This window comes from Falco punctatus, assembly GCF_963210335.1.
Source record: "Falco punctatus genome assembly, chromosome: 5".
In the NCBI taxonomy this organism is placed as follows: Eukaryota; Metazoa; Chordata; class Aves; order Falconiformes; family Falconidae; genus Falco; species Falco punctatus.
The window spans coordinates 77,333,998-77,356,503 of record NC_137584.1 but is presented as its reverse complement, the minus strand read 5'-3'; the positions used below and the strand labels follow the sequence as shown (position 1 = coordinate 77,356,503).

Below are 22,506 nucleotides of genomic sequence, written 5' to 3'. Positions count from 1 at the left end.
AAAGGAAAACACTAAAATAAAAGTACTGTGGATGGCTCAGGAGAAAGCCCCCTGTCTTCCTGTATGGCAGCCACTGGGAAGGGGTAGCAGAGCCTTCGACAACAGCAAAGGAGGCAGAGGGCCACTTTGAGTTGGCATTTGCACTTCAAAATTTTGGAGTGATTGCTAAGAGCAGTCCTCCTTTTGTAAACATTTCTGTTATGCCTGCGTGGGTGTGAAGGAAAGTGCAGCTTTCAGCATACTCCTTCACAACAGGGCATATCGTGTGTATGCTAAGAAAGCCTGGGCATAGCTCAGCTGAAACAAATCAGCAGGGCGAGGTCTAAACTAATGCACAAACAGCTGCATCCTGTTTGCCCTTCCAGGTAAACCTTGCCAAAGCAGCAAATATCGAGTATTGCAAATTATTTTGTGTCTAATTTTTACTGCCACATTTATAGCCAGTGGGAGATGTACACGGTTCTTGACCCTTGTGGTCTGTGACTGACTGCATCAATGGACAAAGGACATTGATGCTTAATGGACAACAAGCAGTTTTAAAAATCAGTCTAAGACTGGATGCACTGTATAAAAACTGGAAGAAAAAAAAAGGATAAAGAATGAATAAAAACCCCAGTGACCTATTCTCCCACCGATGACATTGGCTCTCCAGCAACATGACTTCTCTTCCTTCAACAGAAATATTCCGAAGTGTCAATGCAGAGAAGAAAAAAATAATGTAAATAGCCTTGAAGAATAAGTTTCTCCATTGCTTTTGCACTAGATTATGAAGCACACAGATTTATTATAGGAAAAAAACCACAACAATCTTCCAAGTTGAGTTACATGATCAGAGCATGATCACAAGCTCGCAGCTTCTTGGCACGCCATGATAGCACCCCAACATCACGTGCCTGCACGTACTTTGCAAAATCACTCTCATTTAAATCTAGCCATCAGCTCTAGCACTGACTGCTGCTGATTGTATTAGTGCTGCTGCTGCTATTAAAATACAAGCTGTCTGGAGCTATCTTGGGTAAACACTTAAAGCAAATGTCCTCACTTCTGATCTTAACAAAGCCAAGACAGCTTTCTGCATGAATAACCTAGCGATTATAACACATACACCACCACCATCACCCTGGCCCCAGCAAAACAACAACAAAACACAGCCTCCTTCTCTATTTCTTAGGCATCTTTAAAAAGCCAGGACTTGATCTGGATTGCCCAGCTCAATCAGCACACTCAAATCCAATGGAGTTACACCACAATGTACAGAAGCGTAATTAAGACCAGATTTTGGCCTGAAGAACCTCTAAAAACATTTCTCCTCCCACCCTGCAAGAGTCACATTTCTAAAAGAAAAAAAAAATACACTGAACAAGTCATGCCAGTAGGGTGACTAAATTGTAAAGAGAAGGGGGAAATAAAGGAATACTTTAATAGGAGGGACACAAGCTTTACCAAATGGAGGTTCACAGGGGCAACTTGCCAGTCGCCTAAAAGGATGCAATCAATTTGCACACATACAGCAGACTGCAGCCACCCATGTGTTCATGGCAGCAGAAATCCCAGCTCCACCACCTCATCTGCTGTCTTGTAGTTTTTATTCCAAGTTACAGTAAACTGAAGGCATAACTCACCCCATAAGCCTATTACTCGGGCTATTTCTAAATTATCTGTTCCAGGCAACCATGTACTTTGTCTGATGTGCTCTCAGACAGATGCACACCAGCTACAAACTGGTGTGTGCTTCAAAGTCCTGTTGGTCCTAGGTAAAACACAGCCAACCCTGGTAGGGCACTTGCATAGTGCTGGAGTAATAACAGCTACACGACTGCTGTTTCAAACCTGTCCTGCAGCTGATGGTCTCAGAGAACAGGCACTGGACTTTGAGGCAGATGCTGCACAGCTTCATATCCAGAGCCTGGGACAACGTGGTGATGAGCACGGCTTTCTGCCTTCTCCCTGACTCTGCAAAAGGGCAGTATCCAGCCTCCTGCCTGCAAGTCCTGAGCGGGGGAATTAAGGAGGTCCCAGCTGGTACCGTCCCCATTCTCCATCTGAAAGTCGAAGGTGCTTTCTGCCCATGGTCTTCCCAGCAGACTCAGTTTAACTGTCCCTGCCTGCCAGTGGAGATGGGTCCTCTTACTGACTTTCAGGTAAGCCAGCTCTGAAGCCTTTAAATCTGCTTCCTACAACCCTAAAAATGATGAGGAACGAAAGCGTAACATCCCCAAAGTGCATGGGGAGAGGAAGAGGAAAGGGGGAAAAATAATACTTAATAGGACCTGCTTCAGAGTGCTGTTATTGCAGCGATGAAAGTCACAGGTTGCCTATAGATCAGACGGTGCCACAGTGGTGACGGAGCATGAAACCTCACTTAACTCCCACTTTGCAGCCCAGCTGCCGGGGTCCTCATGCCGACCACATTCCTGCCATCACGCCCGTGGCTTTTCCTGGCCGATAGAAGCTAATCCTCACTTGCGTTTTAGAAAAACAACAATTTTCCTCATTTCATACTGAAACACTGATGCAACAGCTCAGTGTCTGAATGGGAATGTAATCGGATACAAGAGTAAGTTGTGTGAGTGCTATTAGGGAAAGGGAAAAAAATAAAAAAGCAAATATACCAGTATCCTAATGTGAACAGACAGGATTCCAGATTTACGGGCAGCAAGCGGCGTTCAAATTAAATCTGCATTGCCTCAGCAAAGGCATCTGCTTATTGGATGATTTGTTTTTTAATGACCCTTCGATGTTGCTTTTGCAGAATCCTAGTTAAAATGCCATGTTGAATAAGGGCAACTCTGTGCCTTGTACTGCCACAGCCTGCTCCTGTTGTAGGTTTAGGTCTGTGCTGTGATTTGTAAAACCTGTACTCTGATACTCTAGGAAAATAAACACAAGCTAGACAGAGAAAAGAAATATAAGAGTGAACTCCAAAGTGCTGAGTTCTTTTCAGACTCAGGTGTGGGCCAGCCAGGCTTTAAATATTATTTCTGTTTAATCATGCAATAGCTATGCAAGACCTCAAGCGGAACGAAACAAAAGCAGTTTATGTGCTTACTAGCAAGAATATGGATTTTGTCATAGGAAACCAGTATTTACTGTTAAAGTTATTAGGAATTAATTGTTTTCCCTAAAATCACTACGTAAAGAGATTAAGAAACAAAGGTATTTCTAAAGGAATGCTTGGTTAATTCCAACAAAGGTCATTAAAAAATCCTAGGTTTTCAGACAAGGGTCTATTCTCCTTTTAATACATGCCCAAGCCATACCATCCCAGTGGACCATGTTAAGAAGCCAGTGGTATTCCCACCAAATAACGCACCCCAACAAGGAAACTGGTGGAGGTGGGCAGCCCAGACAGCTCCCTCCCTACTACCATACCAAACAGGTGGACTTTTAGCAATTTCTTATGGTCACCTCACACTCGATCAAAGAGATGCCTTGCCTGCGGCATCCACTGTATCTCTCGTTGGCACCGTATGTGTGGCAACGGGCATCCATTCATCCCAGAAGAACTCAGAGGTACTGTCCACAAAAAGCATCCCAGCACTTTGGTGGAACATCAAAGCACATAGAGCTTTACAGATTACAATCAACGTCCTGAAGAGCACCAACAAGCCTTGTGGGGAAGCCAGCGTCATTCACAGAGCTGGCACTGATGTCAAATGCTCATGCTAATCACCTTATTAAATGGGAAGGCTACCAGAAAGCCAAAAAGTAGCCTTTGAGGGCTGGGTTTTGACTTTCCTAAATTGAGGAGGTTACCAGGGTGGGGAATAATGTGGCAAATACTGTACCAGACCACTTATTCTCTGCAAACTTTAATAAGTAGCTGACTCCTCACTGTTTGGGGGGAAATATAAGCAATTTGGGATTCTAAAGTATCACAAGACCGTGAGTTTATCTGGCAAGAAAAGCACATAATCTGCAATAGATGGGAAAGTCAACCTGCCTTCCTCCATTCAGCTCACTTCCCTCTGCCCTACCAGCACTGTGTCTTCCCTCTCTCAATGAAGTCTCAGCTGGTACAGTGAACTGCTAGCACTTCAATCTGCAGGGAAGACAGGGAATGCCACAGAGCTTTGTTTCCAGTCAGGCTTATTTAAAGCTTATCTGAAGTTTTCACCTCCCGGATCTGTAAATGCTGCTGCTGATTCATAATGAGGCAGAGAAGTACTCTATTAATCAAACCCAGCAGAACATTTTCTACAGGAGGCATTTATGTGAATGAGAGCAGCATATGAGGTTACACTTAGCTAGGAAGAAAATTACAAGGGGATCTCAGTTCTCATGCTTCAGGGCATAAGCTGATCACCAGATGGGGTCAGGAAGAATTTCACCCTCCTTCGTTCCTAGATATAGTGTTGCACAATAGGTAAACTATGGAGGCACAAGGAAGAAGGAAAAAAGCTGATTATAGCACCAGATTTTCCCTCTGCTTTCTCAGGAACTGTGTCCACAAGCACCACCAGGCAGAAGACAGTAGGTTAGAAAAAACACTGGGCTTCTGTCTGGCAGTTCTTATCCAGAAAATTATATGCAGAAGAGCCCTGACTTCACATGTCCAACAAACAAAACACTAAGCCCGGCCAAAAAAGCTGCTCTGGGAAGCTGGTGGACAGCACGTACTGTGTAATGGCTACTATCAATACCTTTAATATGTTATAAATATTTTACATCAGTTAAAGTAGGACTTCTAGATCTGGGAGAACTTTGCCACAGCTCATGGGAACAGTTTTTTTGTTTCAGTTCTCTGAGTGCTTTGGGTTCAATTTAACCCATTTATTTCTCTTTCTTACTGCAAATTAATAAACCAGTTGAACTTAAGAAAAAGAAAGAAGAAAGCCACAACACTTTGTTAAAACCACTAAGTTTCAGCTGGTATCAAGTCAAAACCACTTGAAACATGAAACCAGAAATCTTCCTAGGTTGACTCAAAGACTGTGTCTATACTAGGAGTGCTTTACCAGTAAAGGAATATTGGTATATAACATTGGTAAAGGACTTCTGGTGTAGATGCAACTGTAGCAGGAAAACTGAGTTTTAAATCGATCTAGTAAATAGAGCCAAGAGATATGTTGACAGACTTGCATCTAGGTGAAGTTCTCCAACAGTTCTAGCAAGTGAATTGGTCAGGGGCAACAACTCTTCACATCTTGGATAGACACAAATATGTCAACAAAATTTTTTAAATGTAGAAATACCCAAAATCAGGTAGAGGTTGTTTCGAAACTCTTTTGAAAAATTTAACCAGCTCTGAATTTAGAAAAATGACAAAATTGGTTTATTCTGTGGGCTTCACATTTTGTTGCAAACTTCTGGCATAGCTCCAGTTAAACATCTTATTTCAGTCTTATAATCTGTGACACATGGTATTTTATGATTTCTCTCAGCACAATGAAATCTGTCTCTCAGCATGCAATCATAAATGTTGCATACAACCCTCACAAGCAACCTTTAGAGATTTCTCCATAACCCAGTTCGTTTATTGTAACAGTGGTCAGCACTGGTGCTAGAAGGAAACTGCCATGTGAGAAGACTGTATTATTATTATTATTACAATAGGAAGACCATTAAATGCTGGCTGCTTCCCTCAACATGAGTGCAAAATAAAAAGGCTGAATAAAAATGTTCATTCCATTATACACAGATACGTACTACTGCACACACAGAGGAGAAGGCAGAGTAACATGGCAGTTAGAAATTCACCAAATTCCTACTCAGTTTACCCGGATCGACTATTTTGGATTATTTTGCATTTATGGCAAAAGGATTTTTTTTTTTAAAAGAAAGACATTTTTGGCTTCAAACGCTATAGAAAAATCCACTTCCCACCTAGCTTTGCTTGGAACACATCTGTCACTCTGTAACAGCCTCTTTTACTGCAGTTGAGACACAAATATCCATAAGCAATTACTACCATTGCCTGTGCAAGTCAAACCTATGGTTCTGTCTCTTACCTGTAATCTGACTCTGTCCTTGTGGATTAAAAGGACTTGGTGCAGAGTTCAGAGAGGGCCGTGGGCTCTGGGTCGGGACCCCTACTCTCATACTGGGATGAGGAATGCGCCCTAAATCACTGAGGCGTTCAGAGAACAAACTAGGTTTAGAGTCATCAAGCTTCTGTCTGTGCCCTGGAAACAGCAAATCATAAAATAAAAGCGTTAATAACAAGATTTATAATTTAACACACCCCAAAAAAACCCAAAATGGCCTCTAAGGACCTGTTATCAGATTTAATGGACTTACAGGTATCTCGGCTACCCCCGATCCCACAGCAACATTGGGGGGGATGGGGGGGTGGGATTTGTGTTTTGGACATGCTTGTGCTGGTGAAAGCCTTATCAAGCACAACTGTGTCCACACAGATGTGTAACATTGCAATTTGGATCAAAATAAGCACTTATCAGGACACCCACACAAGGTCTTTTTTGTCTTTTTTGTCTTTTTTGTCTTTTTTGTCCTTTTTGTCTTTTTGTCTTTTTTTATTATTATTTTTCTTTAATTGATGCTTTAACTACACTTCGTAGTTAAAGAGACAAACTTCCTTTTCCAAAAGCAAGCCTCGTATGTAAGTACAAGTTATCAAGTGGGACAATTATTCCATGCCTGGCTTATATGTTGTGGATTTTTGCTATGAAAATGAAAGCTTTTCTTCTCCCATTATTATTTTTTTTTTTTAACTCTGTCACAGTTAGTCATTAGCTTTCATTCCTCTGGGAGATTTTCCAAAGAGTAAATAGTCACTATCATTTGAGAACAGCAGTATTGCAAGGAAAACTTTCAAAGCTGCTGGCCAAGACTGGGTCCTACACTCCCTTTGCGTGGTCAGCCTTCCTCAGTGCTCCTACTTCTCACCCTGAAAACAGACTAACTGCCCTCGTGACATATGCTTACATCAGGAACACTTGTTTATGGGTGCTCAGTTGTCCAAATGCAAAGGGGGGAAATGGAAAAAGCAACAGGATGCCTCAAGCGCTACTGCTCATATTGTCATTGAGACATTTCAAGAGTAAAAGTTTCACTTCTCTAATTGTTGCATTTTTGCTCCTAGGTTTAATTTCTTTCCAAGGTAGCTATAGGACACTCCTTGCCCAATGGTGCTTTTGAATGTGAGATGCCGAAGGTGTTACTTCTATTATTCAACGTATGGAGAAACAGCCGTGCATAGAGATTAAGGTCAGGACTAATTTTACTTAACTTTAGCCATTTATAAATCAGGCATCTAGTCTAAACTCTTCTAATGTAGACTTCCTCTACAGTTAATGGAAAGAAAGAGCTACTCCAGAGGGCAATTCATCTTATTTGTCTCTGACACCAATCTTAAAATGGGATGATTCACCTTCTGAATTTGCTTTCTCTTCCTTCTTTGATCAGAGAAGGAGCACACATGACTAGTTTAATTAGACACCCTCACCATTAGTCAACACTAAATGGGATTAATCTTACCCTAAGCTACCAACCAAGGTCACACGGAAAGCCTCTGGCAGAGCTGAAACGGGGGCCAGACCCCGACATTGCAACCCAGAACCACATCTGCCTCCATCCCTGTAAGCAGTGCCACGACACTGGCACAGGCAATAACTGAGTAGGATATTTTTATGCTTTTAACAATAAGAAGGGTCCCTGGTAGGGTTTGGACTTAAGCCCTTCCAGATGATCCCCAGAGGCTTGAGATAACCCACGTTGTCCCCCAGCAGTATGAGTACAGCTGTTTGTCTGGAGGCTATGAGAGTTCATCTTTGCAGACATGGTCAGATTGTCCCATCGGTTTTAGGCCAGAGAACCAATTTTGGCATGGGTTGATTTATTTTAAAAGCATAAATGAGGGCACTGAGTTTTGAGATTGAGCTATCAGACTACCACTCTCTAAAAAAATGCCTTTTAACGGTACCTCTCACCACAGTACTGAAGTACTGAAGTACATGGGTTCACATCACCTAACTGGGACCATGGTGTCTACATGACATATAGGTAAAGCAATGTCAGCACTAAACAACTAAATACAAATGAGATTCAGAAAAATCATGGTTCTAGACAGAAAAGTGAAGGATTCAGGCTGACAGATGAGAAGAAACTGGATGGAATTTAATTCTGGAGAAACTTCTCTAGCAATTAAAAAACAAATAATTAGTTGACCCATTTTTTGTACTTTGAAGTATGATTTTTCTCCCCCAGGATGACTCAGCCTAAAAGCATGGGGTAGGCAGGAGCTTTCTCCTTAAGGATAAAGTGCTGCTCTGGTTAGAGCTGACATGGGTGGCTACTCCTTTCTTCAGGAGGTATCAATCATGTTAAACGGGGAACAATTTTTGGTGGGCCCGTTACAACTCTGTAATGACAGCTTAATTAACAGCATGACATCTAACCAAGTTGTCTTTAGCATTATCTTTTCCATCTATTTAAATGACAACTTGTACAAGCTGGGTGCTGCTAAATCTGAAGAAACTATTTGCGCACACACACACACACACACACACACAGAGTCTGTATTCTCCTGGGATTTCTCCTTCTCCATCTTCTTTTCCTCTACAATACCTATGTATTTGCTTTTCTCTTTTCCAGTCATATTTTCCACTCTGTTTTTTAAAGGCATCTCCATCCCTTCCCCTTTTGTCTTCTACTCATCCCTAATCACATTCCAGCAAATCCAAGAGGGCTCAAAATAAGGCAAATACAATTAGCCTATCTCTGGCCTCATGCATTGGGGCTGCCTTTACCTGCCTTTATCCACCCCCAAAGTGAATTTTATTTTGAATTTTTGCAGACAAATCCTGTGCTATGTTCATACAGTACCCTTTTTGCTAAAGAATCACTAACAAACCAGTGCACAAGCTATTTTAACTGTCTTCAGATAACTCAATGAACACTTGTTCTACAGGTCATCATCACTCCTGCACTGACCTGTGCCCGATAACCCCCAGCTTTGTTCTTATCATGCTCTGTTTGCCCATGCATAGTTTTGCTAGAAAAGAGTTTCTTTCTATTTAATTATGTGTATTATTATGATGATGAACTAGGTCTATCATAGAAAGACAAAATTCAGCAGGATAGCAGTACAATTTAGTATATAGGCAGAGGGAAAAAAAGAAGAGGGAAAAAATGAGGGGGAAAAAGAAAGGGAAAAAAGAAATAAGAGGAAAAATACCCACATCTGGTTGAATTGAAATGATCTAGAGATGTGTGGGTTTGGGTGTTGCCATCTCCCGCCCCCCCAAAAAAAAAATGTAGGGAAAAGAGAGCAATATGCACATCTGGAAGACCCCAGGCATCAATGGAACTGCAAGTCCCCAGAAGCCAGCAAGGAGCCAAAGGCAGACTTGCCTTCCCCTTCTGGACATTTAAAATTGAGGGTTGTAACACGGAGTCATGTTGTGACAAAGAGATCCACAGAAAGAGCCACACTCCCCCAGTGAAATGTCCCAGTGAGATGAGATTACATTAGAGCTTCACACATTACGGGTTATTATGCTTTGATAAAAGCTAAGACGTGCTCACATTGAAAGTAAGCAGGAAATGCAACAAAAACTTCAGGAGTTGCTCACAAAGAAGCGTAAGCAACTTAAATCTCTTGCCCTGATTCCTGTGCAGAAAAAAAAAATATCCTATTAAGTACAGAGGAGCCATGAGGTATGGGCTGACAACACTTTAAGAAGGCCTTCTGAGTAGCACATAAGCAGCAGCAATGAAATATGTGATACATGTTTAAAACTCATTCCACAAGCTGCTTTTCATCTCTCATTGATATATGTGTCTGTTGACAGAGAAATTCCTGATCCCAGGGGAGTGTGCTAAGAAAAGCTGTATTCCTTGGTCTCAGTCATGAGGCGCGATTTTATTTCAGGAAAAAAGATTAGGGTAGCAAGTGTGGATAGCTCAGGGAGAATCTGTGATCTGCTGCAGCAGTTAGTACATTAAAAAGCAATATAAAAGCTACATAAAGGATATAATAAAATAATGTTGCAGCTATACCAGTGCCTGCAACACTGCATTTAATGCCGGCTGCTCTGTTACAAAGATGATTATGTAGAATGGATTGGGCTTGGAGGGGGACAAAATGGTTATGGGCACAGGCAGTCTTGAATATGAATTGAAGTCAAAAAGATTGAGGCTGTCCCATGAGTCACTGAATGAGGATGGGACTCAGCAGCCATTGGAATACATCAGGTCACAGGCAAGGAGACGGGAAAGAGATGAGAAAAACTGAGCATTAAGAGACAAAAGCTGTACAAGCTGTTCTGATTTGTTTGATTTGTTGGTACAAAACATGTTAGCCGTTAGAAATCCATTATTCGCTCCAAAATGACAAGCAATATTCTGGTCTTTCACTGCTACTCTGCTATTTCAAGCCAAACACCAACCTGAGTATCAGTTTCTGGAGACAGAAAGCGTTGCCAGTAATCCCCACCCCCCTCTCCCCCCAACAATTTTGGCCATTTTTCATGAATCAAACCAGAAAATAGTACAATAAAGTCAGTGTAAACTGCAGCCAGCCAGACGGTGCTTGCGCTGCTGCTTCAGCTTGCCAGTCCAGGATGGCCTCAGAATATGTTGCAACGGCCCATAGAAGCTAATGTTCAATTATCACATCCCAGGCATGGCAGAAGCTGTGGGGAGGCTTCATCTCCAACTTAATCATGTCAGTTTAAACTAAACGAAGGAATGTCTCCCAGATCAAAGCAAAGCAATCTTGATTCTGCTGGATGTGGTAACTGGAAAGGGACGTGAGCTCGTCTCTCATCACTGAACTTCCACCACTCTGCTGGAGAAGTCAAGATGTAAATTGGGCCATGGAAGAGGCTGACTTGCAGAATGTAAATATGGTGTTGATGCTTGAAGATTTTTACCTCCTCAGGGAGGAGGGGTGTGCGTTTTTATCTTTTAGCTTGTGGGTGTGGAACTGAAAACTAATCAGATAATGCTACACGTGGCCTTGCCAGATGCTGACACTCAGGGACTCCCTTTCTTTGTACCGTGTGCACCACCCACCAGTTTTTTTTGTGTGTGTGTGTTTGGTGTTTTTTTTTTTTTTTCCTGGTACCAAGGAGATCTGGTTACCAGATTTTCAACAGATGTTTTTATCACTCTCAAGTGGGTTAGCTATTTTCAGTCATCGCCCAGTTCTATCTTTTTTGCCTCTGCCTTCACAACAAGAAGTATCGTGGGAGGCAGGTGTCTTGATAAAAGAGCCAGGGGAAGGCAGGAAATTAAGTACCTGGGCTCTCACCTGGTGGGGGCAGGGTTGCTGGGACGTCCCAAGGAATGGAGGTTGATGACCCACCATGAAACACCAGGGTTTCTGTTTGTTACATGTCATGAGTGCACTCAGCATCAGCTAGTGAAGTTTGGAGAGTCACTCCATGGAGTGACCACAGCTGGAAAGGGCAAACAAAACAAAACATTTTTGAACCCCAGGGCCAGTAACTGAGGCTTTCTATGGCTCTGGGTTCAGTGTTGTCATTGAAAAAAAAGAAAGCTTTAATGGAAAAGGGACTTTCCTTCAGGCTAAGGGGTGGCAGAAAGAAGAATCATCTAGTTTACAAGCTATAAAGCCTGTACACCCCAAGCTTCCCCTGACTTCAAGAGAAGCGCAACAGAAACCAAGAACTCAAGTTTTGATTATTCTCACTGTTCTCCAAAGGTGAAGTGCTTTAAGGAGGTAAGGAATTGAGCACATATTTTCCTACTAACATTATATCTCTTTGAGACAAGTATTCTGATTATGTCTCTTTTAACACCAGCACATCGGTAACATACTTCTGTGTACACACTGTAGAAGACAATTTCACACCACAAAAAAGATAGGTCACACGTCCTCTGAATTTCATCACAATTTCTCCTTAAATTCTCTTTGGATGTCTTCCTGCATTTCATCCTATTTGGTCCTATGGATCAGCTGTAACTAGAAGATACTGATATGAGCTTGACTGTGAATTCAGCTACAGGCTTGTAAAGCTGAAGTCAAGGGAGTTACATTTATGACATGGTAAAGGAGTTGAGACCTGAGCCTAAGGCTTCTTAACAGCTGTTGTGCAGGGACTGAATAATGCTGAGCATTCAGCATGAAGCAAAAATATTCATTGTTCTGTTATAAATTTCAGACAATACATCATTGCGGGAAGATGTCACTCCAAAGCACTGTCAATCTGCGCACTGGAGGTAAAAATAAGAGACCTGTAAACCAGCAAAAGCTGGGAAGATGCATGTCAGCTCTTTGCAAGGAAAAAATCTCAGAAGCAAGTAACAAGGGTCCCTCTTGTGTCCCTTGTCTTGTGATAAACTGTCATCCCCAGGCTGGCTTCTCCCCACCCAGACCTACTGAATGCACCCAATCCAAAGTTCATGAAAAAAAACCACAATCCAAAACACAAAAGAGCCAAACAATTTTTACCCAGGAAAGGGGAAAGCTTGGAACCCTTCCAGTCTCTTGGGTAAAGACACAATTATGAGAAGAAAAATATAATCCACCTAAGAGACATAATTACATAATTAGGCCATAGGCTGTGCATAGGAAAGGTTCTTATAGATCATAAAACAAGGAGCTACATAGGTGCAGTAACTGCAGTTAATTCACTCAATGGAGAAAAAAAAATAATGTTTGTTTTTTTAAATAGCTGAGGGCACCAGTTTGCCTTAGACTAGAGAGCTTATTCTCCCCACTGTACACAGAGCCCTATTAGTGTCAACAGGAGTCACTCAGACGCAGGCAGAAAACAAGACCTGTCTCTCTTTGTTCTTAAAAAAACTCGACACATTTTTTTGCCCAAAGCAGGTAAGCCCTCTACCTGAAACTACTGCAGAGAAATGGAAATAAAGACAGAGGAAGGTACACTGTGGATGGGCTCAGTTTCTGTGCAACGGATCTAACGTGGCCCATTGCCAAAATCCCACTGAGCTCCTCCACCCTGACCCCTGTCCTCCTGAAAGTCTGCAGACTCCTGGTACGGCTCCAAAAGGGCCAGATCCGGCTCCCAGGGGAACCAGTTATGCTACTGTCTTCCTGGAGCTGTGGTTCCAGCCCAGGGTGCGCAGAGCTAGGGGCAGGTTTGAACCTCAGCGTAGAGGTCAGGCCTGCAGAGGATCCCTGGTGTCAATGGTCAGCTCCCCGCTGACTTACTGGAAGCAAAAGCAAACGTCAACTCAGCTCATCTCGCAGGCAGCCCACCCAGCACAGGATGAAGTCAGAGCTTCCAGCAGGTTGAAGGCAAGAAGGAGCAGGAAGGGCGAAGAGAAATGATCCCATGGATGTGTAACCTGTGTCCCTTCATGCCCATGGGAATGATTCTAACTCAACCGCTGCAAAGCCTTTGAGGATATAAAGCACTATCAATGGTTTTTAAAATTCAGCTGGTGTCTGTGAAAAGCATGCGTTCAGCTGAAAGACAGACCCAGAGCTTGAGGTTTTTCAGCAAACTGCAACAGTGGCAAAGAAGCCTCTGGCTCTCAAAATTTCTCTACCTTGAAAGGCAAAAAATGCCTGCTCGGAGCAGGGCTCCAGGCTACTCCTCTGTCACACAAGGGACTGATTGATGGGGGGCATGTGGTGGGGGCTGAGCTGGCCAGGAAGGCTGCCCAGGGAAATTTGTGTTAAAGCAGCAAAATCAGAAGTCTTAATGAATTACACAAACATGGTGCTTTGAAAAAAAAAGAAGATTTTTTTGTTGTTGTTGAATTGAAAAAGAGAAGGAAGGGGCTGGAGTGGGATTGCTTTTGCACTGGTTCCCTCCCAGCCTTCAACTCATCCCAGCACTGCAGCATCCCCACTGCCCTCTGCTCTGCCCCTCTGCTTTGGTACAACCTCAGCTCGCTAGTAAATAAGCAAGGTCTCCCCTTGGTGTAGCGCTTGGGTTTTTTCATTCTCTTTGCAAAAAGCTTATGAATTCTGATTTGGCTCTTGAAGCTTGTTCTGCAAAGCTGAGCAACACCCTGCATGAACATCAGCACAAACCAACCGGGCTGGGGAGGGAGCAGGTGGGACCCTCGCACCACAATGTTCTGCCTTCACCTTTATCCATCTTTCACAAACATAAAGGAATCTGTGTGCACGTGTGCCAGGAAACCAGCTAAATATTGCTGGCATCGCTGCTCAGAGACATTAAAGACAACTCATATAAACAGAGACTGTCACGCAAGTCTCAGTCCTCGCCTTAATTCCCTCTGCATGCTGGTATCTGTTACGTTCTCCCCCTTCTCCTCCCCTCCTTTTTAGCAAAGGGGGGAAAGAGGGAGAGCACGGGCTGTCCTACAAAAGCGCAAGAGCTCCTCATTCTGACTTTATCATCCTCATCCTAACCCAGCGATATCTTCGAGGAATAAGGCTTTCCCCCCTGCCAATGGTAGCTATCCTGTAAAGAGCCCACCAACTTCTGTTGCTTGATGCAGCGACCAGCAGCGAAGATCATAGCAAATGGAGGGGGTGAGAGGAGCGGGAGAAAAAAAAAAATCTCCTTGAACTGGCCTCCCTCCAGCTGGCAGGAGGGGCTGGTTTTCTTAACGCTTGCGAAACCTGATTACTTTAAAAGAACGAAAAGAGGGGTGATGTAAACACAGCCATTAAACCAGATTTAAGGCGCTTAGTTTAAATCTAGCCTAAGAGCTCTCTGATGCTATGCTGCTCTGCTCTCTAGACATCAATAACGTGCATTTTCAGTTTTGGTTTTCTTTTACACCCCCAAAACCAGGAGCGCATTGCAGGCTGAAGACTGCGGTTACAATGGGAATTCAGGCATGGAAGAAACAACAGTTAAGCAATAATAGATGGATGTGTGCATGTTTGCACTCTATCTTTCAACAGATTGCTTTGCTGCATTAGAAGACTCCTGTGTTTATATCCATGCAGCAGGTTTTAAGCAGATTGTTTAAACTTGATTAAAGTTGGATATTTCTAAAATAACCTTACTAATAAAATTCAGATGGTTAAAGAAACCTGAAAATGTGGTTAAAAATAAAAAAGATGCCATTTCAGTCTACACTGGTGGGGGTAACATGATATAAACTGCAAAAGAAAACAGTCTTCACAAGTTCAACTCAAAGGATTATCTTGTGTATCAGCACCCTCTGTGGCAGAGTAGCATTTATCCACGTATCCACCCGTGTTAATGCTATTGCACAATTTACTACAGCTGTGATAGACAGATAATTGCTTTATCCACCCAAGTGTAATAAACGGAGTCTACAATGTTAATCCTGTATTCTTATTGTCTGTGAATGCCAAGTAAGGGAGAGACGTACACTGAAAACCCTACCCTCTCCTTCCAAAACTACTGGAGTTTACTCACCCTCAGACCTGCTAAAGTGTTCTTACTGCATTCCACTCCCCTGCTTGCAGCGCCAAAGTATTTTGAGTAGTATCAAGTTATTGTTATATAAAGGGCACCTACACTCAGGCTATATGGAGGCAGAAGCCAGGATGCAGCAACCTTAGGAAAAAAAATACCCAACCAAACCAACCACCCTCAAACGTCTTTTCCTATTCGGTAAGTAAAACAGCCAAGTATTATTTGTTCCTGAGCATAGCACAGAAAATAATTAACCTGTCCTTCTAAAACTGGACGTCTGTTCAGTTTGTGTGGAGTCTGTCTGACTGTTGAGAAATGTCATTTAGCTGCTGGCCCATCAGTGTTTTCCACAAAAATCTATAAAGATTTTTTATTTTAAATGTCAAAAACAGGCATATCCTTTAAAAGGTTTACAGATTCCTGGCGGCTCCATGAGCTTAGGTTTGTGGCATCAAATTTGTAATGACAGTTTGATGGATGTTTCCCTTTCTTCCTCCTGAAAGGTATAAAGAATTGGTGGTTCCCTCAGTAAAAATTATGCTTAACACCGTTCTTTGCTCTTATTTATACACGCAAGTGTTTAAAAATAAAGTCTCATGCTGCTGGCAATGAGTGGGTTTATTGGGGCAACTTTCACGTTGCAGAAGGTATCCAGCTTACTGTGTAATGACAGCCCTTGCGCAAGCACCTACACAATGTGCAGATTTTGAAGATGGACAGCCTTAAGCAGCACATAAACGATGTAGCTGGGCTTAAGAGAAGAAATGTTGGCCTGAAGATCCTGCCAACAATTCTGCAGCTGAGTTGCACGTTTTATCCCCTTGCTAAGCTCCACCTCTACCTGCCAATGCCAGGAGGGACATTTATGTCTCAGGTGGAAACTGGGATGGATTAACCTCTGCTTTCAAGTCTTTGAGGGAAAGCAAGAGTCATTGAAAGGCTAAAACACAGCCATAGAAGATGCATGGATGGATGTTTGGTGTCTCAAGGTTGCCCACTGGCTATCACTAGTGATACTGAAATGGAAGGTATTTTATGCATCTTTGGCCAATTAATATTTAATATTTTGTCTAATAACTCAGATTATGCAATACAAAGCATGACTATAAAATCCTGAGGTGACTTCCAGCGGGAAGGAGTCCTCCAGACTTTGGAGAAAGGGGTCAGAATTCAAAACAACATCAGCAAATTGGAGAAATGATATTTGACATGTCATTAGTCAAATGGCATGCAGAAAAAGTGCGTTATACTACACTTTGGAGCAAGAAATCAAATGCACAAATGTACCACAATGACAAACCATTGTCAAAGCAGCAATGCAGAGGAAGATCTGGGGACAGAAGGGAGTTGCAAGTTGAATGTGAGTCAATAGTAGGATTCTGTCATTATTTATATTTTTTTAAAATGAAGTAAATGCAGTTCTGGGAAAGATTAATGGTTATGTTGCATAGAAGACATAGAAGGTAACTATTACACTCTGTTCAGAAGTGCTGAGACATCAGCTGGACTGCTTTACCCAGTCTGGGACACCACCCTCTAAGAAAGATACAGGCAAATGAGAAAGAATCCAGAGAAAAGCAACAGGAGCGATAAGAGATTAAGAAACCATGACCTACATGGAAAAGTTGAAGGAAATACATTTGTTTAGTCTAGAAAAGAGATGAGCAGGAAAGCACATGATAAGAGTAAAATGTTTTCTAAAGAAAATGGTAATCAATTGATCTCTATGTCAGCTGAAAACAGAACAAGAAAACACTGGCTTCATTTGAGGTTGAGGAGATTTGAGAGATTAATGTATGGTATTAGCAAACTCCTTTTTAAGTATCCCAGAAGAAAAAACAACACAAAACCCAGACTTAGTAAGTGGAAGGCACAGTACTGGAGGATTTAAGAATTTGGACAGATGTCAGTGATGATCTAAGTATATATAATACTTCCTCTGAGGAAAAATGGATTAGGTCACCTGAGGTTTCTTTTAGCCCTACCGTTCTAGGACTGAGTGATTCTCTGTGCTTGGGTAAGTCACGTACACAATATTTTTAACATGAGTACACCCAGGCAGGCAGCTCGTGCTAACTGGGGCCTGATTCTGCAGAGAGTTCAGCATATCCAACTGCCATGAAAGGGCAGAGTGAAATGCAGGCTGTGTCTTCATAGGTGTTCCAGACCACAAGGAACCTGAGTTTGGAAACGCTGGTCTTAACTCTGTGCCAGAGTTTCCTATGGCTCTAACTTCATAACTGTCATTTCTTTGCCTCACAGTGGATATTACATGATTGATTTCACCATTAATTTAGCAAGCATGACTCTGAATTTCCACTAGTTCTCAGGGCAGACACAACGAAGTAAAACTGGAATTTCACACCCAATGCTCAAGAGTGTTCCTGCATCCCCAGATGAAGGTCCAGATACTAGTTCATCATTGGGTTTGGTTGTTGCTTTCTTATTTGTCCATCTGCTGGTTACTCAAAGACTGGTCTCATGCAGTGAAGCCCCGGCCATCCCCTTCTGCTAAAACCTGTGCTCCTCTCCATGCCAGTATGAAGAACAAGGGACATCAAAATGACAAACTTATTAGGGAAGAAAAACCCACTAAGCCTGGAAGCAAATGTTTTGGACAACCTATGCCTTCTATGAAAGCGTTGGGAGCTCCTCAATGCAGTGAGATATTATAAAATCCTGGAGTTTTCCAATAAAACCGCCTCATTATTTGCATTATTTGCTCCTGGAAGTGTTTCATTCATAAACTCTGCTGGATTCTTTTCTTCTCTTTGGCAGGGAAAAAAAAAAAAAAAGAAAGAAAAAAAAAAAAAAAGAAAAACTACATTCTGCTGTGAGCTACACAAACACAGACCCTGTCCTTGCTATGGAAACTCCAGCCCTACATACACTTATCTCATATTAAAGCCCTCAAGCCCCAAGGCTGACTGCCTCTACCCCGGACTGGCTGTTTAATTTAAACATCATGCCCAGAAGTCAGCAAAGCATTGCAAGTGCATGAGATGCAAAGGCGTTGGCCCGAGCGAAGCCTGTCCTGACGGGCTTTGCAGGTCACTCATCCAGTGCCTAAGCCAGGTGTTTAACCTGCTCTGGGGTGATGCCTCCTACCAAAAGCCCCAGGGGGCACAGAGGGGAGGGAGGTGAGGGAAACTACTGCATTTGGCTGTGAGGAATGTCATTTTTTTTTTTTTTAAGGACTCTAGCAGGGGGCTGACCCTTTTGCCGACAGTTGTAAAGTTTGTTTAGGAACGGGGAGCCTCCCGCGAACTTAAAAACAATAGGAAAACAGTCGTGGAGAATAAATCTCACCCCCTGCCCTGGTTGCCTGCACATTTGGCTAGCAGAAGGTAACAAATCCCTAGGAATGCGGGTGGTGTGGGGAGAGCGCCTACGAGATGGGGCTGGAGGGTGGCCAACACAAGCAGCGGGCGATGCCATTCCCGGTGCCGCGAACTGTGCTGATGAACACCTGGGGAAAGCCTGGGAAAGGCTGGGGCTACTGCAGGCAAGATGTCTCCTCTGACTGCTCCGGCTGCTTCTGCAGGGAGCTCTTCAGGAGCTCATCCCACGGAAACCCCAAACGCATCTTCCACTGCTTCCAGATGTATTGAATTTAGTAGAAAGTGGGCTTCTCCTCAAGGCATGACAGAGATGATCAGTCCAAACAGGACCTGATTTTTCTTCCTGAATTCATGAGTCTCACTTGCACATACACCAGGCAGGCTCAGAGGGCATTAGGTTTTGGTCACTGGACAGGACCTAACATATAAGACAGGGAAACTTCTGTCTTATCACAGCCCCCTGAGCTGCACAATCCTCCCCCAAGTTCACTTTTTAAAAAGGATTATAGCTTACAGGCTTTACTTTGACCCTCCTGTAACTAGTCCATTATTTCACTGCTAAACAGAAATCCACTTGGGTGTTACATTGTGGGTGCAATCTACTGGAAAAAGGAAAATCAAAGAAACAGAAGCTGTAAATGCCTAGTTACAAAAATCACAAATGGTTCAAATGGGCAGCTGTGAAGTTGATAGCTTTCAAAGATGTGCACAAGCACATACATACAGCCCTACCTATATATATATATATATATATATATATGCTTTGAGCTTGGAAAGATGTTAGGACGTGTTGGATCATCACTGGCACATGCTTCGAATAATCTCTATTTTAATATTATTATTTTGGTGAGTCATTACGTCTGGATACCCACTACAGTGCACCACTGGAAAACATTTCTGCAATGCAAGAGTGGCAAGGATATTTTATTCTGCTCTCTTAAAACAGGCAGAAATAACATTAAAGTACTTAAATTCTGGAAATACTCATCATCCCTGTGCTATTAAGATTGCCTCAACAGCTCGTTCTATTTAAAGCAAGTTTCTTTCTTTGGGTTTCACTTTGTGGGTGGCAAATCCTCATTTAATTCACAGGATAAAAATGTATGAACCTACAATTGGAAAAATGGGATTGTATGGGGCCCAAGTCATCCACCAGAGCCATGAGCAGAGGCTTTGCAACCATCTTCAGTGGGACACAGCCTGACCCTGAAGTCTTTACAGCTTGCATAAATTTGAATTTTATTATTTGCTTTGTTTTTAATGTCATATGACTCATTTTAAGGAGTAATATAGCTGCTTCCACTGTAACGGTTACAGTCATGTCTCTGCGAGACCAAAACTTGATTCCTTGGTTATGGAATTTTATATACAAGTGGTGTAATCTACTTTTTAGCCCTGCCACTTGCTTTTATTCCACAGAGAAAGTAAGGCACAACCAAGCTGTTGGCACCATTTGTTAGAGGACAACACATACATATGAGGGTTTCCTTTTTTTTTTAAGTCCAACTCTGATTTAATTCCATCAAAGAATGATGGAAAATAGAACACAAAGTGTTCTTCCCCTTTTGTCCAAGAAAAGTAAGAGGCAATGCTGGTGATGCTGAAGAAATTGGATATCTTTTAGTGGTACATTGCCTTGTGTTTTTTTACAAGTAAAACTCATCTGTCTTAACCAATTTGAATGAAGTAAAAAAGCAACAACAGAACTGAGGGACGGAAAACTTTTTCCAGTTTCAACACAAACTGTGAGAAAGTCAAAGCTTAAAAAAAGTGATTTTTTCAGTAAAAGTCTACAGAGCGCTCAGCACTATGACGAAGGAAGACATTTCAGTTTTAGGTCTGCTTTAGGTAGGATGGATCATTCCTTGTCTTTCCGCTCGAGCTTCCCACAAGGCCCACAGGATTATTCTCCTTTTGGCAGCAGCGAAGGAGTTTGTCTGTCAGTGTCCCCATCACTGCTCAGTTCTGATGCACAAACAAGTTATTCCCCCCTTGACAGAAGACTCTGTGTGCTAATGATTCCCCTTCACCAAAAAACTAACATTAGACTAGGACTGAACCCAATTTCTAATCTCTGATGGATTTAGATGGCCAAACTACTGCCAAGGGTGATCTGCTGTCAAGTCTACCCCCAGCATCTGGCAGTATTTCCAACAAAACATTGGTTTAAAATTATATATCTTGTATACAGTAGGGAAAATATGCTCCCCTCTCCATGATAGCGGTATTTCACTGCATCATTTGAACAGAACGTCTATCCTCAACACTCACTTTCTCACCAGGAGCAGTGGCAATTTAATTCCTGTACATCGCTGAGATTTGAGAGTGAAAAGTGTTTTTTTCCAGTTTTGTCTTTCACAAAGTTTCTTGATAGTGTTTGGGAATGACTGGTATTACTGTTTGCTAATGTTTTCATAATGTTTCTTCCTTTCTTGTTGATTGTGGCATAAATCTTCTCTAAAATAAATGGATGCACACTGATATAAAAGTGATGTGAGAGAGAATTGTGGCTGCTGAATTTAAAGTGAAAGTCAAGGCTTGCTCACCTGACAGTTGAGAAACTGTATAATTACCCCGCTCTGTGGTTTTCACACCTTCATATTTAGTGTTTGGATGTTTCCTTCTCTGCTTTCACAAAAATACCAACACAAAAATCTGGTGAAAGGCCTTCTCCTGTAAGGAACAGCTCCCGCATCCCTGGCAGGCAGGGGTGGGTACCCAGCTCCTGAGGGCTGCTGGGAGTATCCTGAGCACAAGTCGCTGGGGTCTGCGCATGCCAACCCAGGCATGGGACCACAGTCCCACAGCAGGGCAGGATCAGAAGTGCCACTGCATTGCCTAAAGCCATCACATCCCCCACCACGTCAGACCAGGGTATCCCCATAGTCACCTGTAAAACTGGCAGGAGATGACATGCCAGGGCAAAGAATGAGGCATACTGTAATTAAAACCTGCCCTTCGTATTTTATTTTATGTGTGTGTGTGAGTTAAGTGGCCCCATTGAAAGTCAGGTGATATTTCCACTGGCTGTAGCTTCTCAAAGTACCGTTGCTTATGCTAAACTTAAGCATAACTCGTTCTGATGGAGTTCCTCTGTCAGGCAGTTTTGGTATGTATGCACGACGGTACATTCCTTCCATGCCTCTAATTTTGTTCAGATGCAGTGCCATTTATTGCTGCTTCAGTACACTGAAAAGCAAGCTTACGGGTGTATGCAAACAAACACACAAACACTCTCACATATGCTGAAAATGACATTTCTGTGTCTGCTCACAAGGAAAAAGAAGGATTAATTATGTACAAACATAACAACTTTCTCTAACTCTGCCTAGAGACGTGAAAGAGAAGTGGCCCTGTAATCACATCTCTTCTGAGAATACTGCCATATGGTTTTAACAGAGGTTTATTTCCTGAAGCAAAAGAGGACTGCAGATTCTCAATCCAACTAAAATAATTATGCAGACAATTTCACTCCATTACTTTCAGTGGAACCCAAGCTGTGTGGTCCTCACATGCTTGCTGACACCTTTAAAGAGACATTAAACCATTTTTTACATAAAATTCCCTTAACGGGTGGGATGTAGGATGAATTTCCTGGAAGATTAGCACCTGTCGCATTGCATAAGGCTTGCCTCTGACTGCTGCATTAATTTCCTTTGGTTTATAGACAGCAAAACTGCAACTGAAGCCTCCAAAATATGGAGCAGTGAAGCATCAACCGTATCTCTACAGAGGGAAACTTCTCCCCTTGCTGAGGTTTCCTATGCAATTATATTATCTCCCACATTTGACCCTGAAATAGCACAGGACTTAAGTACAGATGGGTGCCCCACATCAAGTACAAGGAAATTGAAATAATTTTTCAATTTAAATTTCAGCGATGAGTTATGCTACAA

The 22,506-nt window shown here is 42.5% G+C and overlaps 1 protein-coding gene across 7 annotated transcripts in view; it reads right to left on the bottom strand.

Moving 5' to 3' along the window:
* Positions 1-22,506, bottom strand: part of RUNX2 (RUNX family transcription factor 2) — a 250,418-nt gene that overhangs the window by 118,840 nt on the left and 109,072 nt on the right. For 6 of the 7 annotated variants that reach the window (XM_080388539.1, XM_080388544.1, XM_080388538.1 and 3 more), the window contains one exon: positions 5,952-6,125. The exons of the other annotated variant lie outside the window; for it this stretch is intronic. In XM_080388539.1, the coding sequence (XP_080244665.1) occupies positions 5,952-6,125 (174 nt within the window). The remainder of the gene's footprint in view (positions 1-5,951; positions 6,126-22,506) is intronic. 7 annotated transcript variants of the gene reach the window in all.